Source organism: Filicampus tigris, chromosome 20, assembly GCF_054856515.1.
Source record: "Filicampus tigris isolate MCC_2025a chromosome 20, RoL_Ftig_1.0, whole genome shotgun sequence".
Lineage (NCBI taxonomy): Eukaryota > Metazoa > Chordata > Actinopteri > Syngnathiformes > Syngnathidae > Filicampus > Filicampus tigris.
The window spans coordinates 2,967,796-2,994,128 of NC_141236.1; the positions used below are offsets into that span (position 1 = coordinate 2,967,796).

Below are 26,333 nucleotides of genomic sequence, written 5' to 3' on the forward strand. Positions count from 1 at the left end.
CCTAACAAGACTGAAACGCGTAGGCAGTTTTTTTTTAACTGGCCATGTTAAAATAAACACCTTTTAATTCAGAATCACTTTGAGTGCCTCAGTTTTTTGTATTTTGAAGTCCTGCGCTCATCCCTCGACTGAAGACCACCAAAAAGATATTTTTGAGAAAACTCAAAACATCCCAGAAGCACTCCAGTATGCATTGATTATATAAGTTGGCTTGTTTGTTTCAAATCGATCGCTATGATGCTTCATTGCAGAAGGACCCTCGTGAGTAACGGAGGTTAGAGGTTAGTCAGTTCATTGTTTTATTTATTGCATCTCTCCTGGCGTAGGACATTTAAGGCATTTGTGAAGATGTAGGGTAGATGTTTGCTTTTGTGATATTTTAAAAGGCTTTTTGCAATTGAATGTATTTTTGGGGTAGTGTTGTGTTGATGTGAGTGTGAATGGTATATGATAGTAATATGATATAACGTATAATACAACTTGAACAAAGCAGTATCTGGGAATTTAAACAAGCTAGCGTTATTTTTTTTTTCTTTTTCATTTTGAAAAGTTGCCAATTTAACAGTATTAATAGCGAATATATACAAATATAATGTATGAGAACTGCAGGCTTTGACCAGCTTAAAGCTAACTTTGACTGAATGTGTGCTGTATAAATATATTTGACTTGACTATTTACTGTACATACATCAGATGAGTAGTCTTATTTTCTTCAAGGTCACTGACATATTTTAGTCTTATTTTACTATGCAATAGACAGGAACATTTATAATAGCGCCTTTCATATAACAAGTTTCCTCACCTACAGAAGCAGACAAAGGAATGATGCCCTCTAAAATGTGTTTGTTATCGCAGTTACTCTTTAAAGAATGTCTGTGACACAACAGGCAATGACAGCAACGATTAATCGATGATCAAAGACATTCCTATGCCCTGCTGGAGTACTTAACTCATTCTATCCCAAAGACGTATTTAGATGTCATTTCACAAAGGGTCTAAAAATGTCTGGTACAGAATGAGTTTAAGTATGTCTCAACTTTATAATACTCACTTGTCTATCCATCCATTCTCTGAAATTATTTTCCTTCAAAAGTCTGTGGGGATGACTGAAGGGTATACCAGCACGGCAGTGGGAACACGTGCACTGGATATGCTTAAACTAGTCATGCTTTGTTATGGATTAGGAAGGAAGAGTCAATGTTTTCTTAAGCTAGTAGCGATGAAACGATGATGAATGCGAGCACCTGTGGACGCATTCTAATTTACTGGCTGTTACTCTTTGTGAACCAAACAGGACAGATCAATTCCATCCCAAACTGAAGCCGTGACAACCACAATGTCAGTGCAGGAACATTCTATTTAGCTAAACAATGACTGGGTTTACCATCCGCTTCCTGGTTCACGCTGACTTTGCACTTCCATTAAATAGGAAGTTCAGTTTGCTTGTGATGAGTGTGTCCGAGTATGTGTGTTTTTCAACTGGTACACAAAGAAAAAGACACAGATTATTATGACACAGTCCTCACAGACTCAACATGTTGGATGGTTTCTATATATGTGCATAAATAATTGGTATGTTTATCACTAATTTACTCAACGCTATGTAGTACAGCTGTGCTCAGCAACATGACCATGAATCATGATCTTGGCCAGAGAACCATGGTCACCTTACCTGAGGATACTTTAAGAAGATGAATGCTAACTAATCCCGGTCATGGCAGAGCAAAATTTAATCTCTTACCATTTCATTCCACGACCAATTTTATGCCTTTGTGTCGTTCAGCAGTAATGCCAATTAAAAAGGGAGCGGGGGGTGAAGAACAACCTCTCAGATGGTGGTAGCCTCACAAAACTTCAAGAACCGGTAGGTACTGCTTCTTAGCGGATTATCTGTCCAAGCACAGTGACAGGCCCAGTCTTCTTAGCAGATTACCTGTTTTACTATCAAGGATTTGCCGACCGGAGAAAAGCAGCAGACACTGCAGACACTGAAAATGCAATAGACGACAGTCACGGTGCACTACTGAGGGAAAACCTTTAAGTCAGGTGACTGGTGATAAAGTCATAAAATGGCCCCGCCTGAGTCAATTGCACACATTAAAAATGCGCATGGAAGGTTTGGCACTTGAACTTTGAACTAAATACACTCCGTCCACTAGATGTCAAGGCAACACTAGGACAATGTAGGACTAAACAAAGCAGACTTGTAGATGTCGGATAACGGATAACGGATAAATAAATAAACAAATAAATACATAAAATAACAGTATTTATTTATTTTCAGACACAGGTCCATACAATCAACACAAGGAAAACACACAGAGGGAAAAAAGATCAAATAGAAAGGATACAAAATTGTACATATTAAAATGTATACAAGGCATGGCACCAATGCAGTCTAATCTTAGAAGTAAACCTATAACAATTTTTCACTGGGCTGACAAGGGCTTCAATTATGTGGTTCACTGACGTGTCTAGTCGACAGATGAACGTATAAATTAGCTGTCTGAGTAGTGCATCAAATGTTGGTATTCTTTTCACCACAAATAATTGACTAGCACTGTACAACCTTGGTACTCGAAGAAGGATATATTGATCCTTTCATCTCAGTGCGTCATTATAGGCAACTTTTAGCCTCTGTAAACTCGACTTCTTGTACGGTCGTTGGACCATAGCTGAGCAGTGTAAAGTGGCATAATATGTTTTGAACAAAGAACACTTAACAAAATCAGAGCACATATAAAACTTTCTAATCAACACATTTTGCACTTTGAGTTGCATTTTTATGTATGAAAAGTGCTATATAAATAAAATGTGATTGATTGATTGATTGATTGATTAGCCTGAGAGTATATTTCACGGCACTGACGAAAGATATCTTTGTCATCCATCAAGTCCTCAGATATGATATGGCCAAGATATTTCGTTTTTTCACACACTGCAAGTGGTCTGTTTGGTAAATAAAACGTTGGGAAACATAATTTCCTATCCCCAGCACTTCTATCATTATATGACATTTTTTGGCATTATACATAATATCGTGACTTATGCCATAGAGCACATATGTCCAAGTCAAGTCAGGCCGTAAGGTTTTCTACGGCCCCTGGGATGATATTGCTTTATTATTAGATCCGGCCCGCAGCAAGCCAGTGTGGGTAGCAGAAGTGATCAGGTCCTTTGCGCCGGCCGATGACGTCACGCTTTAAAATATAGTGTAGCGTCTTCCAAGAACACAGACGTAGTTTAATTAACACGTTTTTATTAGTCCAACCGGCTACTGTGGGTCGCAGCCGACGCCAATACAGTATGACAACCGTTCTGTCAGAAAAGAGCTTCGTCTCTCTCTTCGTCCTCCGCTCGCATGCCCTCTCATCCAGCTGCACGATGCATTCATTAACCTCGGAAACAACACAACTTGGCAAGACACAAATTCGACCACAACATAGACAACCCAATTCGTTACACTATTTCTGTAATATATTTCTTTGCATCTATGTTTGCCCCCCCTGGCGGTTGTTATAACGAACATTACCGCTACTTTTGCGAGGAACGTCCTTCGGTCGTCTACGTGCTGACTGAAGACTTCACGTCACTTTTCGTGGCTTTCAGAATCGGATTGTAGTGAAACGTTATTTGGAGTAAAACGCTCTTTATTAAGAAATACTTCATGTTAGAAGTCTCACGTTGTTTTATGATTAGTAATTGTTGGCATTTGATAAAGTCATTGAGTTTCGATGTAGTGCTGAGATATCCCACACTGTGAGCAGGCGTTGAACGCCCCTCGAGCGCTAGTGTTGATAGCGAGAGACGTGGTTTCTTTTATTTTCCTCCTTCGACAAAGCTAGCTAGTAGTTTGTTCGTGCCAGCAAACTCAGTAGTTGCAATTTGTAGAAATTTTTTAAAGCTCTTTTTTGACAGAACGGTTGTCATACTGTATTGGCGTCGGCTGCGACCCACAGTAGCCGGTTGGACTAATAAAAATGTGATAATTAAACTACGTCTGTGTTCTTGGAAGACGCTACAATATATTTTAAAGCGTGACGTCATCGGCCGGCGCGAAGGACCCGATCACTTCTGCTACCCACACCGGCTTGCTGCGGGCCGGATTTAATAATAAAGCAATATTATCCCAGGGGCTGAAGAACACCTTCTCCGGCCCGTGGGCCTTGACTCTGACATATGTGGGCTAAAGAGAACCTGGTCATCTGCATACATTAAATTATTTAGTAGTGTATTACCCACGAGACAACCTGTATTGGATCCATTTAACTGAATTGATAAATCATCTACATAGACATTAAATAAAATAGGAGATAATATTCCTCCTTGTCTTACTCCGTTACTAACACAAAAAGGAGCTGATATTGCATCTTCCCATTTAACCTGAAATGTTTGATTGGCATACCAATACACTAGAATTCTTACGAAAAGTTTAGGGACACCTCTGCACAGTAATTTCAAAAACAGTTTTTCGTGGTTAATTCTATCAAAAGCCTTAGATGAATCAATGAAGCATAAAAAAACAGATGAATTGAGACTTCTGTACTTTGATACAATCCCTTTAAGTGCATAAATACAAAGATCTGTAGTACGTTTTTGTTTGAAACCAAACTGGTTATCAGTTGAGGGGAGAAATTTTTCCAGTACTTTAGACAAGATACTGGCTAAAGCAATTGGTCGATAATTGTCTATACTATTCAATTTTCCAGCCTTGTCTTTAAGTGCTGGCACTAAAAGTACAGACATAATAGAGTTGGGCAAGATAACAATATAAATCAACTTTGTCAATCTTTTTGGGTAAGACAAATTAACAAAGACATCATTTTATAGCCATCTCAGTCAGGGACATTAATCCAACATCCAATGTGATTTTGCAGGGTTATGCTATGATTAACCCTTAAGAGCTACTTTAATTTCTCTGGAACCCATCATCTGATTTTCAAAATTCTTGCATGTGAAGAGTCATTCCAAACAGACTCAGTATTTGGGCAGAAAGTGATTTTTGGGAAATCTTGTCACATTTTTCTGTAAATTTCCAGACAACATGGTGTTGTAGACCTGAGAATTCTTTCTGCTGCTACTATCAGGCGTTAAATCATCAATAAAAACTAGTGAGCCCGTTCCAGAAGCAGCTTGTGTGTTTTGGATCATAAGCAGATCTTTGGTAGAGGTTAATCTTGCTCTCATCAGTCCATAAAATGTTGGTCCAAAACTTCCGATTCTTCTTCTGCTGATAATTGGTTTGCATCTTGTGGTATGGCCTGTATATTTCGTCTCTCAAAGTCATCTTCAAACAGTGGACTGTGATACAGTACCTTGACCCATGGCTTGTGGAGGTTGGCAGTAATGTTGTCTTTGGGTGTTTCTAAACACCTCTTACAATGTTTCTATCATCAACTGCTGTTCATACCCTTGGTTGACCTGTTTCATATCTGTTGCTCAGCACACCAGTAGCTTCATTCTTTTTCAGGACATTTCAAATTGTTGTATTGGCTATGCTTAATATTTGTGTAATAGCCTTGATCGATTTTCCCTCTTCTCAGCTTCATAGTGGTTTGCTTTTCTCCCATAGACAGTGCTCTGGTCTTCATGTTTGCTTAACAGCAAATGCAGTTTGCACAGGTGAAACCCAAAGCTAAAACAAGCATCTAATGTTTAAGAAATTAATCTAAGACAACACCTGAGCAACTAGAAAACCCCATCAGTCACGTTCCAATACTTTTGCTCACTCGAAACATGAGAGTCTGAAATTTTGTCACATACAGTGGTACCTCTACTTACGAGATTCATTGGTTCTAGAAGAAATTTCTTAAGTAGAAAACTAGAGACGCGTTTTCCATGTAAATGCCCTAATCCGTTCCAAGCCCCGCAATATTCAGACATAAATGTTTTAAAAAGCATAAAAATGCATGAAAACATGTAACAAATACATGTTACAATTAGATTATTGCACAACAAATTTGAGTTGTGCATAATGTAAAAAAACAAAGATTAAAATAAGGAATAAAAATGATGGTCGTTCACCTTTTAATTGCTGTCCTCATCGCCTTTTGCCCTCTTTGGTTCATGTTCTCTCTCAGAAGTGTTTTTTGCCTGGCGTTTTGTAAACAACTGATTTAATAACGTGGCGACTGTCGATACATTACGGTCATATTCTTTGGCGAGATCAAATAAACGCATCCCCCTTTCATACTTTTCTGTTATCTCTTGCTTTGCTTGTATGGACAAAAAAAACGATTTTCTCCTTTTTTTCTTTTCCTCGTTTCTAATTCACGTAAAACTATCGGAAGACCTCATGGCCCGAGGGGTGAATGACGAGGACGCTGCTTCCATCTATCTATTTACCTATCTATCCACACACATAGAGACCAACGGAAGTGGTCCCTCTTAGCCAATGGGATGCCAGGAAGATGCTAGGCTAGCCAATGGCAGAGCAGCTATGAGTATGTTGCGTTCAGGAAACTCCGGAGCTCCGTGTAGCAGCCCATATTACGAGTAGCTTTCGTATCCTGAAATTTCTTTGGTAAATAGAGGCAATTTTTTCCTGTTGAGGCGTTTCGTAACTTGAAAATTTCATATGAAGAGACGTTCGTAAGTAGAGGTACCACTGTATTCATCTTTTGATCTAAAACCCAAATTACATCTGTAGTATACAATAAAAACAAAGGAATTGACCTTGCCATTTCAATACTTTTGAAGGGGACTGTAATGTCCACACAGAATCTTTCATAAAATACACAGAAGACATTGTAGGTGAAATGATGCTATGACAACTATTATGTTGGATTAGTTGCGAGCACAGCAGAAATATAATAATTCAAAAGAATTGCGCACAATGCATCTGCTGTTACCTTCACAAAGTTGTCAGGAAAGAGTCCTCTTTTCCCGTTGAGATCTCCCTCCATCCAGCCATCCTCTTGTATACAGCACACGTTCTTTATGAGATCCCCCTTTCGCAAGGTCAGCTCATCCTCGTGGAGTGCTTCGTAGTCAAACTCCACCACAACCTCTGCTCCGGAGACCACAGAAAGGAGGTCATGGAGAGGAAAACACAAGAGGAGGGGATGCAGAGAGGTAAAGTAAGAATGGAGGAAGCCATAACTCATAGAATAAGGAGTGTTCAGATATAAAAGAATAGCATAGCATAGCATAGCAACATAACAAAATATAAAATAGACATTGGAAATTAATGAAAATTAATAAAAATTGATCTAATATTTCATGGAACTATATAACAGATGGAGGCAGACAGATGGAGAATGCTTTTAATTATGTTTTTTAAACTGAAGACAATATAGTGATGTGGGCCCGACCGATTACCGTGTAATCAGCTGGCTGATTTACCCGATTTTTCTTTTTTTTTGCAGACTTTTCTCTCTCTTGTAAAATTAAATAAATATTATAGGACAATTGTAAAAGAGCCAATTGTTCTGCCTGTAATTCTTATCTTTATTGATGTAAGCGTAATCAGCCGATTAATTGGTTATGGTAATTTTATTCTGTCAAATATCGGAATCTGCAGAAGCCTTAAAAAAACCAATTTTGGTCAGGCCTGAATAGTGACTTTAACTTGTGAACATTGTGGGCAAATTGTCATCTGGTGTGTAATACCACTACCATGATGCATATAATGACACAAAAAATACATATTTCAAACCCAGTGTTGGTCACGCGATCAACTACAAGGTCTACAAAGCGATCCTACGGTATTTGCTTCATGCAGTGTGTGAGAAGAGGCAACAATTATGACAGGGCAAACCGTGGCTGCTTCACCATGACAACGCGGTTGCTCACAATGCTCTGAGCATCCATTAGTTCCTGGCTGAGAAGAACAATGCCGTGCTGGAGCACTCTCCCTACTCACCCACCCTGGTTCACCCTGGTGATTTTTTTTTCTTCTTTCTAGAGGTCAAAGGGATTATCGAGAGTAGACAATGAAGTCTTCAGTCAGTGCAAGGTCGCTAGGTTAGCGCTCACTCATAATTCTTAGTATCTGCAGGTGTACAGAAGACAAATTGAAGAGTAATAGTTTATTAAGGACGAAATCAAATCTAAAGACCTTTCCATTCAATACATATGACCACTGGCTAAGGGTAACAAAAATAGTTGTATCACATTTTATATCGTGTGTATTTTATATAGGGATACACCAATACTGATAACAGCTTCGTTATCAGTGTCAAATCTGCCGATACTGTACATCTATAATTGTACAACACGATACCACTTTACTAGCTTGACATAACATGCGGGTAGGTGGAGTAGGAGCCCTGCAGGACATGTGGACACACTTTATGGTAAAAGAGGATGAGACCACTTTTATTAGCCCACTGAAAATGATGCGCTGTAAAATGGATAGTGAACTCTGGCTGGGTGACCGTCCGACAAGTTTTAGCAGTGGGTTGTCTGCGCAAACCCTGGCCACAACGGTGTGGCAAGTATCACTTTAGGTTTAATGTCAGTTTTGTTGACGCATATGTTGGATTTCTTTTTACCCGCTTATTTTGTAGTTAAGAAGGGGTGTAACGGTACACGTGGGTGTATTAATACGTTTCGGTATGGCATGTTCGGTTTGGTCCACTTGCATTCGGTTCAGTCCACTTATTAGCGCGAGCTTACGCACGGGCGCTATTGACTGTTGCATGCGAGAGAGGAGAGTGGCGGCACAACAGTGAGAGACAGAAAAGAGCCAGAGCTCGAAGGTCCCCCCGTACACTGCGCTCTCCTGTTTGGGAGCATTCTGGCTGTCCTGGTAAAATCGCTGATGGGGAAAGGTACGTGGTTAAGTCCGAAAGTTGTGCGCCAACATTGCTACATGAGATGGGCGGCAGGTAGCACGTCTAACATGCACGGCATCATCCGACTGTGAATGTTTCTTAGACGAGGGAGCAAAAACGTCAAACGTAAATAGCGAGATTTATTATATTGTAGCGTCTTCCAGGAACACGCCGTCAGACGTAGTTTAATTATCACTTTTTTATTAATCCAAGTACAACTGCTCGCGCCCTTCTTTCTCCGCTGCTCCACTCGCTTGCCGTACAATGCATTCATGAACCTCAGAAACATCACAACTCAGCAACACACAAATCCAACCACAACACAGATAAGCCAATTCGTTACAATATGATGTTGAACATTCAAAGATTTCAATGCCTAAAAAGTGCATACAATTTCATAAAGACTTTTTTGAAATAAAGTTAATGTATTTTTTTCATTATAAAAATAGTTTTAATATAGTTAATAAATAATTGTAACTGTTATTGTATGTATTTTTTCATCACAAAAAGTGTATATATGTACTGTAATGACAACTTGGCTTTAACTTGAATACTTAGATGTGTCATAGGCTGTTGCTGCTGAGTGTTTAAAGATTTCAGTGTCTTAATAATTTACAAAATTAAGAGATCTTTATTGTTAGTGTATTTTTTATTCTAGTGTAATTTCTTAGAACATCACCCTAATGGTTCGATTTTATTTATTTTTTCGGGAGAAAAAAGTACAGTTTACTTGACATCAAAATAAAAATATTTTAAAAAATAAATAAATGTTTTTTTGTACCGAAAATATACCAAACCGAAGTTTCCAAAAAAACGAACCGAAACGTGATTAAGCGTACAGTTACACCCCTAAACACATAGGTATTATGGCATCCGTAGTCTTCCTCTTATACCCACCACACATCATGTTTTTCTTTGTCTCTTACTCTTGTACCTACCAGAAAAACTATTCCTACACTGTATGTAGCATTAAACTAATCAAATATCTCATCTGCTCAGTGTTTGAGCCCAATCGGCGAACAGTAATTTCAGATTAGCCATGTATGTCACTAGAGAAGACACAGCCATCTGGAGGAAACAGACCAAAGATGCAAATTGAACAGGCAGAATCACAGCAAGTATATTTAATGTAAGTGGAACCTTAGTCCTATTCCCAATTGGATATGCAGCAAAGCGATCATTTGTAACCAAACAGATTATAAAGGAACACCCAGTATATCGTCGCTGTCCTGTGAAAAACACGTACGTCCGATTTTTCTTTTTTTTCTTCTTTTTTTATTTTTACTTCTTTTACTTTTTACATTAATGGGATTTCTGTAACAAGAAACCTCATTCACGTAAAACAAAGAAATTGAAAGAATAGACATACATGTTTTTCACAGGACAGCAGCGATATGATGTCATATCGTCTTTGGGCATGATGCAAAGAATTTTTTTCATTTTACTTTTGAGATACAAGACGAGTCGCACTTGCTGTCCAAGTGCAAATAAAAAGGCAACTGTTGATGAAAAATCAAAACCAAAACTTGTTTACTCAATACAGGTAGGTTCCCTGCTGTAGGCAGTAGTAGTAATAATGTAATCAAATTACTAGTGATTACAAAGATGCCCCTCATTTTTGGCCTTTTAGTCCACAAAGTGTTTCTGCTTCTGACATACCAACGGTAAGGGTTTTCTTTTTTGTTCCTCTGAGGAAATTCCTTTCGAAATACAGTGCACTGAACACAGACAGAATGAATCAGAAGACTTCCTGTCAGTTTAATGCAGACAGGTAGCAGCATGGCTACTCTGGCGTCAAAATACTTCTCAGGCTATTGCATTATACAATGAACACTAACAATGGCGATGGGAAGTATTCAAGGTCAGATGACATAAGGCATTAATTCTATGTTCACCATCAGGTGGCTGGGAAAGTGGGAGGATTGTGTTGTTCATTTGTCTTGGCAGGTGTCCCAGAAAACAAGTTTAAGTATTAAGATACTTCCAAGCTGTAAATCAATCAATAAATCAATCAATCAACAGGCACACAGCAGTGACAGTGACCCAACACTGCTAAGCTTCACAACTTTGCAGATGCGCTGGTGCTCGTATTACCTTCAATTGATTGCCATGACAACAGAAATCTACTGTGTGCTGTGAATGTGTTACGTAGTAAGTAGTAAGTTCTCACCAACGCAAGAAAAAGTTCTGATGGTACTAAAACACTGGTGATAAATTGAAAAATTAGCCATGACGAAAGCTCGGTTAAAATAATCGAACTTGATTGTTTTCGTGATCCCATTTGTAACGCAAAATTCGAAAATTTAGGTCAATTTACTAATTGACATGACTCGAAATGCAATTAATCCATTCTAGCCCCCAAATTATGTTATTTACATTTTATGATGGTTTTTTTTTTCAAATTTTAAATCAGTGTGTGGTTGAAAATAAGAATACAACATAAAATTATTGAAAATATACTTCACTATAAAGAAATAACACACTTAACAAGTGCTTATTGTGCTTTACCTTTAAGTGAGGAGGGGTTGAAGGACAACAGCTCCTCCGTTGAAAAAGAGTCTCCTTCCAAAATAACAATCTTATATAGATGTTCTTCTTTTTGCATATTTCCTTTGTTAACACAAAAAATGAGCCAAGGAAATGTGTCTTTTGTCACGTTAATGACGTTAAGGTAGCTGCTGTGCGAATTGTGATTAGAAGAAGCGGGTGTGTAGACTGCACACGCAACAAGCTCGTCTTTGGAGCAGACGTCGAGTGTAATTTTCCCCCTTTTTTTTTAATAAAGAGACGCTATAATACAATAAATACTAGGGATAGACCGATAATCGGCCGAGCCAAATATTGGCATTCAGCACTTTGCTACGAATATAAGTGTCTGCCTTTTTTTTTTAATCTGATAACCAATAATGAATCAATTTAAAACCGTGTTAACTTCAAGGAATTGTTTATCTAAATTTTGTGTTAATTCTTGAAAAATTAATTTAAAAAAAATTAAATTAAAAAAAAACTATCGCAATGAGTTATGCAATGATGGTTAAAGGGGAGGGGCGGCACGGTGGTCGACTGGCTAGCACGTCCGCCTCACAGTTCAGAGGTCGTGGGTTCGATCCCGGCTCCGGCCTCCCTGTGTGGTGGAGTTTGCATGTTCTCCCCGTGCCTGCGTGGGTTTTCTCCAGGTACTCCGGTTTCCTCCCACATTCCAAAAACATGCATGGTAAGTTGATTAGACTCTCTAAATTGCCCCTAGGTGTGATTGTGAGTGCGGATGTTGTCTCGGTGTGCCCTGCGATTGGCTGGCAACCAATTCAGGGTTTCCCCCGCCTACGGCCCGAGGACAGCTGGGATAGGCTCCAGCACGCCCGCGACCCTTGTGAGGAGAAGCGGTATAGCTAATGGATGGATGGATATTAATGAGTAATTACTAGATCTAGGATTATATAAATAAAATGTACATTAGATGTGAGATAACATTTTTTTTGCATATTATTGAAATGAATAGTGTTTTTTTTTTTAATGAATGAACCTTGAAAAGTGAAAACATTCTACACACTGTGCCTTTAAAAGTCAACCCAAAAGTGTTCTTTACAATAATATCTACTATGCACCTCCACTAGTTGAAACACGGCATTCTGATTAATATTGTATTCGTGAAATATAAGTTAAGCAGCAAAATCCACCCATTTTAGCTATGTTTTCAGCTTATCCCTTGTGAGGATAAGCGGTATTGGTAATGGATGGATAGATGGTTAAAGGGGGAAGTCAACGCAAACATATTTTTTTCAAGAATATGTTCCCAGCAGGCCCACTAGTTGAAACACAGCATTCTGATAAATATTGCATCTGTGGAATAAGTATTAATGCACTAGTTTTTAGCCATCTCTGGGGGCAGCCATTTTGTCTTCTGTCCAGTGAAAATGACATCACAACTGTTCACAACCACCAATCACGGCTCAGATTCAGAAAACAGGCCAGCCGTGATTGGTGATTAATTGGAGACTAATTGGCCACCCCCAGAGATGGCTAAAAACGAGTGCATTTTGCTGCTCTATTTATATTCCACAAACGCAAAATTAATCAGAATGCAACTAGTGGGCCTGCTGGGAACATATTCTTGAAAAAAATATGTTTGGGTTGACTTCCGCTTTAAATGGTGCGAGAAGCACAGCACGGATCCATCCGCTCATCCATGCTGAGAGGGTTCGCACTTTGGGCAATGAAATACGTACATAACTAGAGGGAGATTTTCTATTTTAAAAAATGATGCGCATAAATTGAATAGTTAATCAAAACGGCCGTTTGTAACTCGAGGTTCCACTGTATTTGTCTTATCATTTGTAATACACTCAACTTTTGCAGTTCAAACAGAGAGCTTCACAACGGGAGTAAACATTGACGTCACTCGTGATTGCCACAAGACACGGTGTATTCAAACACAACAGGAAATTTCAAACTCCGAAAAATCTCAATCAATGCATGAAACGTTAATAATAGCTACAAATATCCAAACAGTATGGGTTTTCTATCAATCTATAAAAGCTGGCAAAGATCAAGAAGAATGATGATGTGAAATCACTGCTATTTGACTTAATTACAATCAATGATCGATCTGGCCACTTACGTTATAATCCCCAATCAAATGATTAGGCTTCCATCCTCCAGTTTAGTGGTTGGGATGTCAAACGTTAAATATTCACTGAGATGTTATATTGCCAGAAGGCGTAAATATATCTATTTTTTTAATTTTGGTGCCCAAGACATTTGTACAGTATTACAGTGGATATTAGTCATGTTTAAAAATGTGTAAAGTTTTAAAAATGTGTAAAGTTTTTTTCTTCAATTGTTCTAAAGATTTTGAAAATGTTCAAAGCAGATTTTTTATTTTATCAAAAGTATTCTAATTAGTATTCTTATAGTAATATGAAGAGATGAAACAAGAACTAAACAACAATTAAGCAGTATAACGGAGCGGATTGGTGTCGGTTACTTAGCATCGGTGAGTACTCAAGTTTGAGTACTAGTACCGGGACTAATAATGGTCTGAAAGAAACCGGTGAAAAATTTAAAACTTTTAAGAGGTTGGATTACTATGAAGCCCCTAGAGTGACATGAAAGAAAAGAAAAAAAAATTTTGCATTCCCTCGCAAAAATTGTGTGCTCCCTTGAAATCTTTGTGTTCTCTCACGAAAATATTGCGTCCCCTCGCACGGGTACACAAAAGGCTTTTTTTTGTCTTTCATGTCAATTTAGGGCCTCTGTAGATGACTTTTTGTTGATGTGTACTTAATTTGAATGAGTCATTTTCCAAGACAGGAGGAAGGAAAAGCACAGGGGACATGTTCAGGGCCACACATGTGAGTCAATCACTGTGCTCCCTAACATTCCCACTAACACCTAATGATTAACATGGAAACTAACCATCGCGTTTTTTTCTGCTTCGAGTCGTCGCTGATGTGCAAGGTGATGTGCGAGGAGATTACCCAAGCAAGACACAGGAACACTCGCAGCTGCTTATCTGTATCAAAGCCGGAAGTCTCCGGCTCACGCTTGTTGTCATACATTGCAATCTGTCAGGATGTGGACATTTCACAAACCTCATAGGTTCACTTGAGCAAACCTAACAGTGACTTTTCTTTACTTGAACCTACTTATTAATGTCTGACGTTGCACATATTAAATATGTTTAACACTGAGAGCAGATCAAACACGCATAGCTAAAAGAAGATCAAGGGATCTATACATTTCCAGCGCCTAAACATAAAAAAGAAAAAAAAAAGAAACAACTGCCCACTGTCTGAGGGTTGAGATGCGGTATGAGAGGGGAAATCATGACATATTTAAATAGTACTGTACATCTTCTAAAACATTTAATCTCTTCAGTGGGCTGCTACCACTATAATTTTGCATTAACATTAAGTTACCCTGTGCGCACTTACTGATAAGATACAACAGAGTAGTTGGAAATCACAGAATAACTCAAAATACAGTATCACAAAATTTTGCAAATGAAGACATCCCTGATAAAAAGTTAGTCATGCAATATTTTAGGGAACAAAACAATCTATAGTATGTTGCATCATAATGTCTACGTAAAGAAGATGGGGGGACACATGACATGAAAGAAATGACTACAAAAATATCATGAAGGGCACAATAAACAACTGATGTTCAATACCATTTTCTCCCTTTTAATTTGCATGCAGTAATCAGAAGAAAATGTGTTTATTGTCACACCTCAGCTCTAAAACAAATTCATTATCAAAGAGGCATACTTGACTGTTACTTGAAGCCCTGTGTTGTATTTACTTTATTTTTTACACTTTTCTGCATTCCTTGAAAAGTGATTGTACTAAGATATTTTGAATAGTATTTATTTAGTCACTGGTTATTTTGAAATGATGTTTTATTCATTTTATTGCATTTTCTATTTAAAATGTGCATTTTATAAATAAATTGTGAAAAATTAAGAGAAAAATACAATTTTTTTTCAGGCAATTTTTGAAGAAAAAAATTGGGACATTTGTCATTATATGGATATAAAATTGTGTGTTGGGATATACAGTATATAAGATTTTAGCCATGTCACACAACTCTATCCTTGGGTTTATTGATTAAATCAAATAGTCATTTGCACTGCTATTTTATCTAATTTGACAAAGTTCACCAATATGTTATAAAAATTACTCTACATTCAGGTCAATTTTATCATATGAAATGATTCTATCACGAAGTTTGCCCTGTCATTGGCTGGCTACCAGCCCAGAGTGGGGACAGCCTCATGCCCAAAATCTGCTTGGGTTAGTCTCACCTGCAACCCAAAAAGTGGATGAATGGACAGATGTAGATGGGAAGTTATTTAGCCAACCTTGTTAGTATAGTTTCTAAGGTTCCTCTGTGCTGTTGAAAATGAAATCACTAACAGACTGTTTCCACAGACATATTCAATGATCGGATTTTCATCCTCTAACCGCAACTTTATCTATTGTTTATCACTCATTAGTAAAAGGTATGCAGCCACCAAAACTCAGAGAGACATACAGAGAGAGAGAGCGAGAGAGAGAGAGAGACAGACAGAGAGCTTACTACAGTCACACACAGACATGTTCAAACACAGCTGAAAATACCCTCAGCCATTTGCCAATTGAAGAAAAGCATACCTCAGTGAGAAGTGTATCTAGAATTTAGAACACCAGCTACAAAACAATTTTTAAAACGTACAGTATACTTAATGCAAGGGTATGCTTGTTTTTTTAAGTTTTGGTGTGAAGCAACAATCTCAAAAAACAATACACATCCACAAAGCACTTCAAACCCACTTAAGGCACTCTAATAATACACATGCCAAGCAAGTTGTTGGGGATGTTGTTTTAAAAAATCCTAAACTAACTCAAAACTACAGAAAAGTTCTGTGAAACTACCTACTACTCTAAATATGGTATATACTATAAAATTGTGTCTGCAGGCCAAAATAATCACTATACATTTAATACTTGTTTTTTCTGTGTTATTGTTGCCCAAAGTTGTCACTTTTGTTTTCATCGCAGTAGTGGTTTGCATGTGGGTTGTTTCAGATGTAAATATAAGCTCAGTCACAGAGGATATGTCACCTGAAAAGAAAACAAATTGGCTACTCAGGATTGTTGTGTGAATTTGACATGTGTGAGTCCAGCAAAATGTCTCCAACAGACTTAATTAGAAAATCATTCCAACAAAAATGAAGCACTACTTTGATTTTAAACTAGACATGTCACAAACATAGCTGAAATGCTACCATAAAATGTTTACATTTTTGTTATTAGTTCTTAACAAGTTATTCTAACTACTTTGACAGAATGTTGAAAGAATAACATAATTAAAAAATGCCTAATGAAGAAATCCAGTCTTTTTTTTTTTTAATTCTGTGCATTTGTGCAGCACTTTTTAAACCTATTTTTCTAAATACTGTTTGTGTATTCGCTACCGGACATTATTTTTATACCAGTTATACAAGAACACATGCGAAGACCAGTAATCTCTTTAAAATATCCTTTGCCTACCACGTCAGGTTTAGAACCTGTTTTGCAACATAGCAAAGTTACTGAACTGCACACAACCACATGCACATCTTCGAAACACACATCCCCGCCTCAAGAGATGCGGTAGGAAGGTTGCATAATTCAGTGCAGAACGCTTACAATGTAAGTGGTCATGTTGGGTATAAAGCAACCCATAAAGCTTAACCTGCCACCAAATCAATCTAATAAAATGAGAGAACATGTAAATGAATAAAACATCAGGATATCTAGCGACAGTCTGAATTTAAAGCAAAATAATTTTGTGTATAATGGAATATCATGATGATGTTCTCAGACATTTCCTGAGATTTTACATCTCGAGTGAGAACACTGATCATTCACTTTCACTCCTTTGCAAAATCAGGCAACTACATGTGAAACCTAATTTCAAGATAAACATGCTATTCACTCATCAAACGACTCAATATATCACTTTGACAAGCAGAGTTGCTTGCCCACATGTAAATGGTCACACCAAAACACACCGTCTGATAATAAGAGTGGGTGGAAACATAACTATGCGCTCCTAAGATAAAAAAAAAAAAACACACAAAAACGATTCTATATCTAAAATGAAAACTAAACAAATCTGTCCGTTAAAGACAATTTAAATCTGGACCTTAACATCAACTAAATTCACTTGAGTTGTCTGACTATTGAGTTAGTTCTACTCCCATACACAGCCAACTTCACACTATTTAGTTCTTGAAAAAGTATGTTTTGTTCGTCGGTGGTTTGACCACAGAACGTGTTTTAGCTACAATGGCAGCAGTTTAGATTGTTTACGTCAACATAGCGAGAAAAACGCAGACAAGGAGGAGGCGTTTATTCGTTTGACTTTGCTAGCTTGCTATTCTCCCTTGCTAAGCTAACCTAAGTGGATTGCTTACTTTAACCAGGGTTCGTCAAACGCACACAGCATGACTTAAGATATCGACGTCAGGCTTGGAGACTTTACTGGTCTTTAATTGTGTGCGATGTGGCCAAAAGTAACGTTTGGCATTTTAAAACACACATTGACGCAAACAACACAAGCGCCACATCATGGAAAACTCACCCATTCCTGTCCTTTTGCACCGCCTTGGCTATCAAACGTTGCCAGTCGCTTATTCAGCAGGCTTGCGGCTAACTAGCGAGCTACAAGCCAGGTAGATAGGCGTATAAACAGTTAACAACTACGACGTGGTTGTAATTAGGGGAAAAAGTAGAGCCGTATATCCATTCGTCCTTGCCCAAGCAGCAGCCTCCCTTCTTCTCTCCTGGCGGTGCTTCAAGAGTATTGTGCAGGAAGTTGAGCAGGAGTCTCCACCTTTCTTGGACTTGCCTCCATCGGGTTGCTAGCGGCTGATGCCTGCCACCAAAAATACAAAAACAGCACGAAACTTCGCGATGATTCAAAGCCAGGGGAAAGTCCCGCGAGAGGAACGGTGGAATTTTGATCCCTGCCATACAAGTGCGCTCAGCAAATTAATCAGTCATCACTCTGCGCGTCTGCTATGTCAGGTACCACTCAAACTTACTTTACTAGCAGTACAAAACTACAAAAAATAGTAATAATGATAATAATAACAATAAATGAATAATAAACAAAAATAACAATAATGAATGAATACAGACAATTATACTTGTATATCATAAGGAGTGTAACAAAAATAAAAACGTATTTTATTGAGAGATACACACCCCTACACTTATATATACCATACTTAAAGTTGAACTCAACAGAAAAAATTTCTATAAAATATTATGTTCAATGTAGTCCCACTAGTCTAAACTCGGCATTCTGATTGACATTGTGCTTGTGGAATATAAGTTAATAGTAAAATCCACCCATTTTTGTCCATCTAAGGGGGCGGCCATTTTGTCACTTTCTGTCGACTGAAAATGACATCACAGTTACACAGGGCTTAAGTAACAACCAATCATGGCTCAGCTTCAGAAAACAGGTGAGCCTTGATTGGTTGTTACCTGAGCCCTAAGCAACTGTTATCATTGTCATTTTCTGTCTGCAGCAAGTGAAAAAATAGTCACCCCCTTGAGATAGCTAAAAACGGGTGGATTTTGCTGCTTAACTTATATTTCACAAATGCAATATTAATCAGAATGCCGTGTTTAGACTAGTGGAGGTGCATAATAGATATTATTGTAAAGTAAACTTTTGGGTTGACTTGCTCTTTAAAGAGACAGTGTGTAGAATGTGTTCACTTTTCAAAGTTCATTCATTTAAAAAAAACACTATTCATTAAAATAATATGCAAAAAAAAATGTTATCTCACATCAAATGTACATTTTATTTATATAATCCTAGATCTAGTAATCACTCATTAATATCCATCCATCCATTAGCTATACCGCTTCTCCTCACAAGGGTCGCGGGCGTGCTGGAACCTATCCCTGCTGTCTTCGGGCAGTAGGCAGGGTACACCCTGAATTGGTAGCCGGCCAATCACAGGGCACATGGAGACAAACAAACATCCGCATTCACAATCACACTTAGGGGCCATTTAGAGTGTTCAATCAACCTACCAAGCATGTTTTTGGAATGTGGGAGGAAACCGGAGTACCCAGAGAAAACCCACACAGGCACGGGGAGAACATGCAAACCCCACACAGGAAGGCCGGGATTGAACCCACAACCTCTGAACTGTGAGCCGGACGTGCTAACCAGTTGACCACCTAACACCTCATTAATATTAATTAATTAATTAATATTACATGGGTGGCGGCTCACCGCACAGCCTCGCTGCCATTTTTCTGCTATTGATACCCAAAGGAGACAATCAGCCGATCACAAATTTTCCGCATCAGCATGTGTTACAAATGCAATGTACTTACATTGTCACTTGAGGGAATAGTAGAAATATTTGTGATGAAATTTTGCTTGTACCTCTGCTAAAGAAATTTGTGGTAGGCTTGCAAAGTGATATGGCACCATATGACCAAACAATAATAATAATAATAATAATAATAATAATAATTATTATTATTATTATTATTAAATAATAATAATAATGATAATAATAAGTATTATTATTCATAATAATATTAAATAATGATACTACTACTACTACTAATAATAATAATTATTATTATTATTATCATTATTATTGTTGTATAACTGTATAGAAGATGATAATAATAATGTTGTTGTTAACCTTTCGGCTTTTCCCCTCAGGGGTCGCCACAGCGAATCAAGTGCACGCACGATTTGCATCATTTATTTGGCAAAGCATTTTATGCCGAATGCCCTTCCTGACGCAATAATGATAATAATAATAATGATAATAATAATAATTATAACAATAATAATGTTATTATCATTATTATTTTTACTACTATTATTATTATTTTTATTATTATCATTATTATTATTATTATACAGCACTAAACCTGTTTCAGCCACTAAACAAAAAGTGTTGGTCCAAAGTAACATGAGACATGGGTATTTTAGAGTGTTATTGTATTAACTTACCATGCATTTTTTGGGAATGTGGGTGGAAACATGACAACCCAGAGAAAAGCCACGCAGGCACAGGAAGGCTGGAGACCGGATTGTCACCCACGAAATCTGCACTGTGAGGCGGACGTGCTAACCATTCATCCACCATGCTATCCAAATAAAGACATCCATCCATCCATTATCTATACCGCTTATCCTCACAAGGGTCGCGGGGCGTGCTGGAGCCTATCCCAGCTGTCTTCGGGCAGTAGGCGGGGGACACCCTGAATTGGTTGCCAGACAATCGCAGGGCACACAAAGACAAACATCCGCACTCACAATCACACCTAGGGGCAATTTAGAGTGTCCAATCAACTTACCATGCATGTTTTTGAATGTGGGAGGAAACCGGAGTACCCGGAGAAAACCCACGCAGGCACAGGGAGAACATGCAAACTCCACACAGGGAGGCCGGGGCCGAGATCGAACCCACGACCTCTGAACTGTGAGGCGGACGTGCTAACCAGTCGACCACCGTGCCGCCTCAAATAAAGACATATACAACAAATTGTACAATGTGCTATACACAAATTTGTACACATAAAATTTACATGTAAGCAGTGACGTGTGGTGCTTTTCTGACCAGGGCCTTTTTTTTTAAGTGACCTTCTTAAGAATCCACTTTTTAACACCACCAACATAATGTACAAAGGCCATGTACATGTGTGACGTTAAAAAAGATACAGAGGCTTTGGTAACCTTGATTTCTTTAAACACTTTAAACACTTTTGAACCCAAACCGAGAGTTTCTGCAGTCACCAGCATTGAGGTTCATGACTGGTGCGGCACTCCTCCTCTGGAGTCGGATATAAAAATATGAACCAAAAATAGAAGATTAGTCTATATTTCAATTTTGACCTTCATTGAAACATGCTTCAAAAAAGGAGTTGGCCCTCAGGTCGGTTATGACCTCAGGAAACATGCTTTTTTTAAAAAAAAAAATTTTTATACCGTACTAGAATAAAGTGTAGGGCACTCTCATTGTAATGGTGTGCGCAGGGAGTAATTTCGCTAAGGTGTATATTATTTTTGCCTCAAGCAGTCAAACACACCACATAGCAGGAGATAAGAACAAACACTGGACAAACTTTCAATATATTCTTATGCTGCAGCTTTCATTGCACACTATGACACATATACACACACACATGCACACGCCCCCCCCCCCCCCACACACACACTAACTGTTTCGATAAAATTGATGACACCGAAGGTTTTAGAATAGGCAGGTCTAACACTAAGGAGGGGCTAACACTAAGGAGAGGCTAACACTGATTTATAAGACACGGTCTCATGAGGAGGGGATCACCTTACTTCCTGATCCCATCCGGGAACGAGGTAAGACACAGTGATGCTGTTTTTACTTGACCTTTTTTTTCCAAATTATTTTTATTGTGCAAAAAGAAACAAACAACTATACATGTGTTTTTGCTTGACCTTAGTTTTTGTATGAAAAAATAGTTTAAAAAAGTTAAGCAGAAATCATATTATTAATTTCTGCTTGGTGTGGTCCTCTTAATGTTTGTATCGAAAATATAGTGCACCTAAATTGTTTCATCTGTGGGTATAACGGACCATTTAAGGTAATTCTGTGTTGAGTGGAAGCAAGGTTTTTGATGTAAGTGTTAAAAATGCACTCTAAAATCAATAGGTGTTAATTGTGCCAAGCTGGTGGTCATAGACTGGCAGACCATACAAAGGGGTTAATTGTGCCAAGAACCGATAGTCATACACTGAAAAAAATGATGGTTGAATTTCATTCATTATCCATACTGCTTCTCCTCACAAGGGTCGCGGGCGTGCTGGAGCCTATCCCAGCTGTCTTTGGGCAGTAGGCGGGGGACACCCTGAATTGGTTGCCAGCCAATCGCAGGGCACACAGAGACAAACATCCGCACTCACAATCACACCTAGGGGCAATTTAGACAGTCCAATCAACTTACCATGCATGTTTTTGGAATGTGGGAGGAAACCGGAGTGCCCGGAGAAAACCCACGCAGGCACGAGGAGAACATGCAAACTCCACACAGGGAGGCCGGAGCCGGGATCGAACCCTCGACCTCTGAACTGTGAGGCGGACGTGCTAACCAGTCGACCACCGTGCCGCCGTGGTTGAATTTATCTAATTTTATTTTTTGTCAAGTTGTTGCATACTCATTTGTATCCAGATATATTTTTAAAGTTGATGTATGGTCCGCTTGAACATCTATCTGTATTCAGATGATTTTATTTCATGCAACCACTTGGCGAAATAAATTTGAGTAAATAATGCACAGCATTTTTTTCAGTGTATGGCGGAACATTCAATAATGCTGGCGGGCAACGCCGAAAAGCTGTTGGACACCACCTTGTGGTAAAAAGGAAAATGGCAACATTATATGTGTGGGTATGCACTTTGTCATGTGGCTAACGCGTGTCGCTCGAAAGATTTAGACAAAGTCGTCCAACTTGTCTGTGATTGCGCGAAAGGGATGGACTCATAGGCCCCTTGAGAGGGTCTCCAACAATTGAATCACACTTGATAACATTGGCAAAACAATACAAAAGAAACATGGAAGTGCATGCGTCAGAGAAACCCAGGGGGTTGATACAAATGAGAACACCTGACGAGATAACTGCACAGCTGGAGGATGACTGGAAAACTACAAAAAGTATCATAAATTATTGGTTACATTTCAAATTGTTTTCAGCAGATAAAGTAAGTCTTGCTGTGCAAGCACCTGTTGTGCTGGGCGCAGCCAACTGTCCCCAACAGAACATGATAAGCACAAGTAATTGGAGGGACGCCACACAACTAACCCCAAAGGATGATGAGTCTGAAACAGAGGAGGAAGATACTCATGTGGGCGGAAGGGATTTCTGCAACAAAGTCAAAGGGGAAAAGTGAACTGCAAAATGCAAACTAATGAATTGATAAAGTAACACGCCTTGTGATATGGCATCGATGTCAATATAGATTACATCAATACTGGAAAGAATAACGCAGTTTGTAACGATGTTTCTTTATACTGTAATGCCATTACCGGTACTCCCATCATTGGTGTTGACATCACTTGCTGTTGACCTTCAGCTCATCACATCCTGAAACGGTTTTGCTTATTTGTTACCATTTTGGCTTTTCAGCTGCCAACATACAGTAAATATGAAGACAGTAAATAAGAAGATCAAAGATGCCAATTTGAGCCTTTGATCATGATTTTGTGCTTTAATGCCTTCATCTCTTTCATCCTATAGTGCTGTCAATTCAAGCAAACACCAAACACCAACACTGTAAACTGAATGTGCTGTTCTTGGAGTGCATCTTCCGTCCTTCATCAGAAAAGTTGACCAGGTAAGGAATACTGACTTTATTTAGTCAAATGAAATTGGTTGTATTGCTCTGTGTACGACAAGTTCCTGATATCAACTGTATTTTGTCATTTGATCGCAAAAACATTGCTGATTGATAACTTTTACAATTGCAATAGTAGAAGACAAATTGTTGCTCTCATTGCGTTTGTGTTTGCATTTTCCTGCCTTATACATGGCGATGATGTGGCCTTAACTTTTACAATTGTAATAATAGAAGACAAATTGTTGCTCTCATTGTGTTTGTGTTTGCATTTTCCAGCCTTATACATGGCGATGATGTGGCCTTTTGTCCTCCTGGGAGTGCTTTGTAGCATTGGTCCAGCCTGTGCTCTGAACATCAGCACTGATCGTGACCATTATTACGCCGCTACGGGCTCAAATGTCACACTGGTCTGCCACTACAATCACACCATGGACACCCCGCATGTGACAGAGATCATGTGGAGTGTTGTGGATGAGAACGAGATGGAGAAGACGATCCTTTGGTTTGTTGTTGACGGGTTGTATCCTGTTCAGTACAAACCACTAGAGGGGAGAATAAGCTTCACATCACCAGATCCTCAAAATGGCGACGCTTCAATCACCATCACAGATGTCCGTTCCACAGACTCCAAGACGTACCAGTGCACCGTGAAGAAGTTACCCGAAAAGTTACCTGAAATAGGCTGGAAGACCCTGAACCTGGCAGTCATGGTGGCACCCAGTCAGCCTCTGTGTAATCTGGACAGGGAAAGCGATGGGATGACACTCCAATGTGGATCCTTGCTCGGAACCCCTCCCCTGCTGTACGCCTGGGCCAAGACCAGCGGAAACCAGATCCTGCCGGCGAACGCCACCGTGGATACCGTAGGAGGCACCTTGCATGTGAACAACATCACTGAGCCGTACTGTGGACACTATCGATGCACGGTGGAGAATATGGTGGCCACCAAGCACTGTGAACTTGTCCTAGCCTGTCCGCTGTCCCAAGACATCGAGGTCACCAGCCCGCATTTGTCCAATGTCAACGCCGCTGCCGCCACCACGGCCGGCGGCACCGTAGTCCTGGTCATCGTAGTCACCGTCGCCATGCTCGCCACTGTCGCCATTGTCGTCACCATCACCGTCTACTGGTACCACAAGAAGAGATCCATGGACATTAGTAACGTAATAGCTTTAGAGTGATGATTTGATTCACTTTAATTTCAAGAATATGACAGTTATCTGACTTTTTTTTTGTCTTTAAACACTAGAAAATGTTCAAGAAAAAGACAGAATATTGAAAGACAACTTGTTTATGAAGAATGATTAAGAATTTTATCTAGTAAAGTTTGTAGCTGTGTACGAAATAATTAAAATCTGATGCCAATGTTAGTTTCTGTTAAGTTTTGATGTTTTAACATGATCAAATTTCACGTTTAAACTGGATAAGTTACCATATTAAAACATGTTCAATTTTATTTAGCATTTGGCACTGCTGTTTATATTAAAGTGGAAGTCACCCCCACAAAAATTCTTTGCAATAATATGTTATATGTGCCTTCATTAGTCCAAACATGGTATTCTGATTAATATTGTGTTTGTAGAATACGAGTTAAGCTTCATCCACCCGTTTTTCGCCATCACCGGGCGGCCATTTTGTCACTTCTGTTGATAGATGAAATCAGTGTCATCACCTGTTTTCTGAAGCTGAGACACAATTTGTCGTTATCTGAGCCCTGAGCAACTGTGATATCATTTCCAGTCGACAGCAAGTGACAAAATGGCCGCCCCCTGAGATGGACAGAAGCAGGAGGATTTTATTGCTTACCTCATATTCCACAAACACATTATTAATCAGAATGCCATGTTTAGACTCGTGGGCCTACATAGAACATTCTCTTGTGGGGAAAATATTTGGTTTGACTTGCCCTTTAAGGAAATATCTTCAAGAATCCCTATCCCCCCAGCACGCCCCTCCCCCTCCCCTTCTCACTGGTCCCTGAAAATGTTGTTTTCAATAAAGTTTGAATTTAAAAAAAAAGGAAGCAATTGTTTCCGGGTATGGACACTCGTTGAGTCTTCATTTTAATCTTTTTATTTTTTAAATTATTATCCCAGCATGATATAGCTGTAAGCCTAGGGCAGCATTTGATTCAGCCAAGTAAACTTTTTTTTTTATAGCAAATCAGCGGTGGTACACAAAAATTATCTTAAAAAATTGTCTTAAATTAACTCAACTCTAATTCCACACAGTGTAATATTGTAGAAGTAAAACGAGGGCAGTTAATGCCACTTTTTAGAGGTAACTTCATATTGAAAAAAAATGTAGAGTATCACTTATGTAGCAGACGTTTGCCCACGAAAACATACAGTACATATTCACTCAGGTAGTTGACACCGTCCTATAGGAAGGATGACTTGTTCCCTCTTGTGGGTAGAAAGTGAAACTGCAGAGCACATTGTTTCAAGCATTGCGGATGTTGTTTTCTTTTTCCCTCGGGCAACAGGTTGTTATGGCTTGGTTTGGAGATCTACTGTCTAATACCTAACGAAAGGGGGTGTGGATGACACGCCTCCTCGCCATAGGCGTGGTTTTCTCGGGCTCGAGGGGGAAACGTTCAGAAATAACCCAATATGACAGAACTTTACCCCCTTTTACTGAATCTATTGTGTAGGTTTTACTTCCTGCTCTGA

At 38.9% G+C, this 26,333-nt stretch overlaps 2 protein-coding genes across 6 annotated transcripts in view; one reads left to right on the forward strand and one right to left on the reverse strand.

Annotated features, from left to right (window-relative positions):
* cd2ap (CD2-associated protein) overlaps nt 1–18,232 on the reverse strand; it is a 44,916-nt gene extending 26,684 nt beyond the window's left edge. Inside the window, exons 1-2 of one of the 2 annotated variants that reach the window (XM_086018792.1) lie at nt 17,886–18,232; nt 6,852–7,009 (exon numbers count right to left, since the gene is read on the reverse strand). In XM_086018792.1, the coding sequence (XP_085874918.1) occupies nt 6,852–7,009; nt 17,886–17,889 (162 nt within the window). In that variant the 5' untranslated portion in view covers nt 17,890–18,232. The remainder of the gene's footprint in view (nt 1–6,851; nt 7,010–17,885) is intronic. The other variant, XM_086018791.1, reaches the window with a different exon arrangement.
* Nucleotides 1–25,673, forward strand: LOC147127857 (coxsackievirus and adenovirus receptor homolog). Of its 4 annotated transcripts, none has more exons than XM_086018796.1 (4): nt 1–281; nt 1,784–1,864; nt 23,562–23,658; nt 23,938–25,673. In XM_086018796.1, the coding sequence occupies exon 4, from the start codon at nt 23,946–23,948 to the stop codon at nt 24,840–24,842; it is 897 nt and encodes a 298-aa protein (XP_085874922.1). In that variant the 5' UTR covers nt 1–281; nt 1,784–1,864; nt 23,562–23,658; nt 23,938–23,945; the 3' UTR covers nt 24,843–25,673. The 4 variants fall into 4 exon arrangements, with proteins under 4 accessions (XP_085874922.1, XP_085874920.1, XP_085874923.1 ...); XM_086018794.1 differs by having other exon boundaries at nt 1,787–1,864; XM_086018797.1 differs by lacking the exon at nt 1,784–1,864 and having other exon boundaries at nt 258–281.
* The last annotated feature ends 660 nt before the right edge of the window (nt 25,674–26,333 follow it).

Bases quoted from the DNA above. Each gene is read 5' to 3' on its own strand.
- LOC147127857 (XM_086018796.1), top strand. From the start codon at position 23,946: ATGGCGATGATGTGGCCTTTTGTCCTCCTGGGAGTGCTTTGTAGCATT.